General features: G+C 42.5%; 1 protein-coding gene across 2 annotated transcripts in view; it reads left to right on the top strand.

Moving 5' to 3' along the window:
* The first annotated feature begins 3,158 nt into the window (after window positions 1-3,158).
* The window catches only part of LOC147890706 (uncharacterized), a 57,997-nt gene continuing 55,155 nt past the window's right edge, over window positions 3,159-6,000 (top strand). For both annotated transcript variants that reach the window (XM_087389070.1, XM_087389069.1), the window contains exon 1: window positions 3,159-4,600. In XM_087389070.1, coding sequence (XP_087245196.1) covers window positions 3,310-4,600 — 1,291 coding nt within the window. In that variant the 5' untranslated portion in view covers window positions 3,159-3,309. The remainder of the gene's footprint in view (window positions 4,601-6,000) is intronic.

Here is a 6,000-nt window from a genome sequence, read left to right as displayed (position 1 = left end):
ACCCTAAGGTTGTGTTGTGAAACCGTGATCGCTAGAAGGGTAGACTATGTAGGCAAGCACTAAAAAGTTATATTCAAGCCATGTTTGAGGTTGGTCAACATCATTTTGGGAGTTCAGTTGTTGGGAGGCTTGATTGGATGTGTTCACACTATTAAAAATTGGCTAAGAATTGGTTAATGTACTCGTAAAAGTTTTCCATGATGAACCTTTGAAACATGGGTAGTTCATTCTTCAACCCAAATGGCATCACCTTGTGTGAGGATGCCCCCATTCAATGTTGAATGCGGCCTTCTTTTGCTAGTGTGATTTGATTCTACCCACTACATTCATCCATGAATGAAATACATTGCATGCCTCACCAATTTATTGTATTGGTGAAGGGTAGGTGAAAAGGCTCTATGGTGGTTGGTTGATTCATCTTTCTATAGTCCACACATTCCCTCAATTTCCTATCCTTTTTAGGCAATATGGCGATAGAGAACAACCATTTTCTTTGGTCCATCAATCTTGCCCTTCGTAGCTAATCAATTAGATTTGACCAAATTTGCATAATTGGGGTTCACTCGGTACCTTTGGTGCTTGATTGGGGATTGAATCAATGTGAGCGGTACACACTTTAAATTTGTGTACTCCCATGTGAGAAAAGTTTGTAGACTTGTTCAAAGAACACTTTAGGTAAATCTTCACTAATTTGTATCAATGTTGGTCGCCCTTCTAAACACATGTTAGTTATTTGATGGCTTGTACCTTAGTAATTTGACCATTGATGCTAGCTCAGCTGATGCAGTGCATGGGCTCCTCTTGGATTTTCCTCTATCCCTCTTTGTCTTTAGCGAATCCCTTTGGAAACACCAATTTTGGCTTCCCTTCATCCACTAGCACTACTCCCATGGCATCAATTGTCACTACTAACGCAACGTTCTTTTCGAATAGCTTGTATTCTATGTCCATGGCATATGCTTCCTCCAATTCTAGGCGCGATGGTGCTCTTTGTCATCAATAGCTGCACCTCCTTTCTTTTGTTCTCAATTGTGAGTGTATCATTTCACTTATTGTGCACCACTTTTGCACCTTTCAACTACGAATTTCCCAGTAGCATCATGTATCCTTGCTTATTTTCCATCTTGACCACAATGAATGTCATTGTTAGTACTAAGGCCCCACTTACCTTAATGCATACATCTTTAGCATGCCCTTTAGCATCACCAACCATTGATTGGCCATATGAACTTTAAAGTCTGAAAGTTTCAAGTTAAACTTGGACCATTGTTGGACTTCTTCTAATATGATGTTGACTTTAGAACATCCATCAGTGAGAACTCCACGAACCATGTGGATCCTATCTTGATGTGGATCATTGGAATTTCTTCGTCTCAGTCACTTGCACTCTAGCAATCAACATTTTCACCACTAGTTGCTTGCTAGGTAACTAATTTTGGAAGAACCGGATGGAGTAGGGAGCGATTTCCAACAATTGACATGTTGAAATAGTTACATTCAATTCACAAAATTTATCCCAAGCTACATTGATTTAATTTTGCTCCACTAGGGTGTAAGCTCTACTTTAATTCTTTGTACAATTACATTCTGATACCTCCATGCTCTGATTCTCAACTCAATTCCCCCCTTGCAAAACACATGGTGCAATCCCACATTCATAAAGTTATTGATGTTTTCTAGAATACTCATCAAGTAGAACCACAAATGAAAAAATAATGATTCAATGTTCATTCGAGCTTAGGTCCATTCTACTTTATATTTTAGAGTTCAAAGCTTCGGAGCTTCCATCTGCTTGATAAGTCAAGAGATACACATGGACCCAAAACCAAACACCCATGGAATTGTAATGTCCACAATTTAACAACTTCATCCCATCTTGTAAGCACCAACGTTCCATCCAATTCATGATGGTTAGAATTGTGTTCATTGTCCAATCCATCCAAGGTCTCACAAGATTAAAGTTTTATTTGAAATTCTTAATCTAAAGCAACAATAATAATCACAAGTGTTTTCGCTTTTTAAGCCACTGAAGAAGCTCAACCACCATATGCTTGTTCTACGTTGGATCTCCATGAAGGCTACCCCTCCTAGAGCATTGAAGATGGTCCATAAATTCCTCCATGTGACAGCAAGCATCCTAGCTATTTCACTAGTAGACGAGCATGCATGCTTTCCACTCCAGGAAATTTTTGTGCTTTTGTGGAAATCACTTAATAGAATTACCCCAAGGTTGTGTTGTGCAACCATGATCGTTGGAAGGGTAGACTACGTAGGCGAGCACTAAAAAGTTATATTCAAGCCATGTTCGAGGTCGATCAACATCATTTTGGGAGTTCAGTTGTTAGTAGACTTGATTGGACGTGTTCACGTTGCTGTATATAATTGATACTAGCAAGAGGTGGGACTTAATAATCCTTGCAATGGCGAGGCAAAGGAGCAAGTAGAGGGCAAGGATGGATCTAGATGGATTACATGTGCAAGTGAAGAAGGAGACGTGTTCACAGGCACCTATGTGCAAAGGAGGAAACTAGTGCAAGAAAAAAAAGAAAACGAAGGAAGGTGATGTGCTCACAAATGTTATGTGAGAGAATTAGGTGGATAAAACTTTGGAATGAGGTGAAGAAAGAAATGCCAAAAAGTTGAGGTATTTCTTTTGTGCACGTGTATGTCTGTATAAATATATATATTTTCAAAAAAAAGTATAAACATATAATTTACTTTTATCTATTTATGTATACGAGAGCCATTCTCCATGTTAAATGACCCGCACATATCCCATATGCACATAAGGAAAACTAATATAGAGGCTCCTTCTCCCCTCGAGAAGCTCCCCTCCCAACACCCCTTCCTCCTTCCCAATCCTCGTAGGTGCAAGCGAAGAAGGAGACGTGTTTCACATGCACCTATGTATGGAGGAGGAAAGGAGGGGACAAGGAAGGAAGGTGAAGTGCTCACAAATGTAATGTGAGAGAATTAGGTGGGTAAAACAAATGTTGAGGTCTTCATCTATGTGTGTGTGAGAGAGAGGGAAAAATAAATAACATGATATATATAAAATGATATATGAGATGAAGGAATGCATATATCCCATAAGAGCACAAAGGAAAACTGACATAGGGGCTTGTCCAGAGGCTCCTCCCCCCAACACCCCTCCCTTTCTCCTTCCCAACCCTTCTCCCCAACCCCTCCCCTGATCTGCTACCCCTCGCCATCGCCATCGCCATCGCCATCTCCATCTCCATCGCCATGCATCCCCTCACCCCTCCCTCCCCTTGACTCCCCCCATTGCTCCCTCCCTTTGTACCTCCCATGGCCAAACACCACCCTGACGATGCCGCTCAACAGGCCACCTCCTCCTCCTCCTCCTCCTCCTCCTCCGAGAATTCCTTGCCCCTCGGTCGCGCCGAGAAAAGCGTTGCCCGAGGTGGAGAGCACGCTGATGAGCCCCGGGAAGGCGGGCAGGAGTCCGTCGTGGTGGAGAAGCGGGGAGAGCATGCGGCTGTTTGTAAGTGGACGATCGTGCAGTTTGCCAAGGTGAAAGCACGCGCGCTGTGGAGCCGTTACTTTGAGGTAGGGGGTTATGACTGCAGACTTTTGGTCTATCCCCGAGGAGACTCGCAAGCTCTGCCGGGGTATCTCTCCATTTACTTGCAAGTCATGGATCCTCGTGGTTCGTCTTCATCTAAGTGGGATTGCTTTGCTAGCTATAGATTATGTGTGGTCAATCAGAGAGACGAGGTCAAATCCATACAGAGGGATTCGTGGCATCGCTTCTCAGGGAAGAAGAAGTCCCATGGCTGGTGCGACTTCACGCCGTCCTCAACGGTTTTGGATCCTAAAGCCGGATTTTTGGTGAATGAGGCTGTCTTGATTACAGCAGAGATCTTGGTGCTACACGAATCTGTCTCATTTTCGAGGGAGAATGAGCTGCAACCCATGATGGGTCCAATGCCGGAGGTTTTGAGCGGGAAATTCACCTGGAAAGTCCACAACTTGTCCCTTTTCAAAGAGATGATCAAAACTCAGAAGATTATGAGTCCAGTATTCCCTGCTGGGGAATGCAATCTCCGGCTCAGTGTGTATCAATCGTCTGTCAGTGGCATTGAATACCTATCCATGTGCTTGGAAAGCAAGGATACCGAAAAGTCAGTTCCATCAGAACGAAGCTGCTGGTGTCTCTTTCGAATGTCTGTACTAAACCAAAAACCGGGACTAAATCACATGCATAGGGACTCATATGGCAGGTTTGCTGCAGATAACAAAAGTGGCGACAATACTAGTCTTGGTTGGAATGATTACATGAAAATGTCAGATTTTGTAGCACCAGAGATGGGATATCTTCTTGACGACACCGCAGTATTCAGTGCCTCATTTCATGTTATCAAAGAGGCCAGCAACTTCTCTAAGAGTATGGCGTCAGTCAACGGAAGAGCAGGAGCCAAAAAGTCCGACGGGCATCAAGGGAAATTCATTTGGAAAATCGAAAACTTTACAAGGCTAAAGGATCTTCTCAAGAAGCGAAAAATCACAGGATTATGCATCAAGAGCAAGCGATTTCAAGTTGGCAATCGAGATTGCCGACTCATTGTCTATCCAAGAGGTATGCGTTTTTTATATTACATCCGAGCATTGCACAGCCTATCTTCCATATCTTCGATAAATTAAACCCTTGCTCCTGACTGGGTTGAGGTACATTGACAAAGCCTCACCCAGCTTTGAAACTTCTAGATGAAAACAAAAGACTGGTTCTCAACATTGTAGATCCTCTCCTGTTGCACAAAACAGAGTGTTTCCATTTTCAGTCCTGGGAAATACACAGAGTTTGTTCTATTTTACTTTCTTTTAGGATTTGGCAATTTGATGCGTCAACAATCATCAAGTAACAGTTCAAAAAGTAAATTGGGACCCCACAGCTCACTCCTTTTCCACCATCAGGTCATGCCTAATGTAGTCTGTCTTCACTCTGAAGTCAAACTATGAGTCCCCTCTGTTTTAAAGACAACTTTTACATAAGTTCAGGTATGAATCACGAATATGTAACAGGGAGAAGGGGATATGGCAAATATGTGACGAGCATGTTGAAGAAACACAGATTGTACATCCGTCGAGGAAATGTTAGCCTCTATCTGTTACTGACAGTTTTGTTATCATTTAGGTGTGGTTGGGGATATGTTAGGAAGAATTGGATATGTTATAGGGAGATCGATATGCCATATATGTGACCAGCAGGTCGTAGAAACATAACAAGTCCGATGAAAACACTCCATGTATTCTCACATTAGGGGAAAGGTTCGTACGCTTATGCTCTTGTCGCAATGCATTCTTGCTGACAGTTTCATTACCATTTAAGGTTTGCTGGGGGATATGTGATAGGGAGAATTGGATATGGCATCGGGAGAATTTGATATGCCATATATGTGACCAGTGGCTTGTAGAAGCAGAACAAGTCCGAAGACAACGCTCCATATATTCTCTCATCAGGGGAAAGGTTTCATGCAGTTATGCTCCTGTCGCAATGCATTCTTGCTGATTTATTCTGAATGGGGATCACCCAATAGAGCAACGGGTGCTTACTTTGCAACACCTCAGGGCCATACATATTTTGAAAAGTAGCTAAACTGTAAGGTTAGCTGTCAAGGATGCAAATTTTACCTTGTAAAGTTTTCGTCCATGTTGCGGCCTGCTGCTGGTATTCTGATAACTCTTTCTATCTTAAGTGGTGCATTGCCCTATCAGCTAGATTTAGATGCGCCTTTGGGAGAGACTAAAATGAAATCGTTTAGTCTTCACAAGCAGTTCTAGCTTGAATGAAGAGATTTTGGAGTACTTTTTAATTAGCCTTCTCCTTTGGTGCTAGCCTTCGTCATGGTTGAGTCTGCCCCTCACCTCTGAAGTGCTGATAGAAACTGAGTACTAAGACTTTGTATAAATGGATGCTTAAGTTTGTGTACGTGTGTGGATTTGTATGTGTGAGAGCATATGTTTATACTATGGTCTACA

The sequence above is a fragment of the Dipteris shenzhenensis genome, chromosome 18 (genome assembly GCF_047967505.1).
Source record: "Dipteris shenzhenensis isolate YYH24624 ecotype China chromosome 18, Dip_SZ_1.0, whole genome shotgun sequence".
In the NCBI taxonomy this organism is placed as follows: domain Eukaryota; kingdom Viridiplantae; phylum Streptophyta; class Polypodiopsida; order Gleicheniales; family Dipteridaceae; genus Dipteris; species Dipteris shenzhenensis.
Note: the sequence above shows the minus strand (reverse complement) of the source record. Positions and strands in the feature narration are given on the sequence as shown.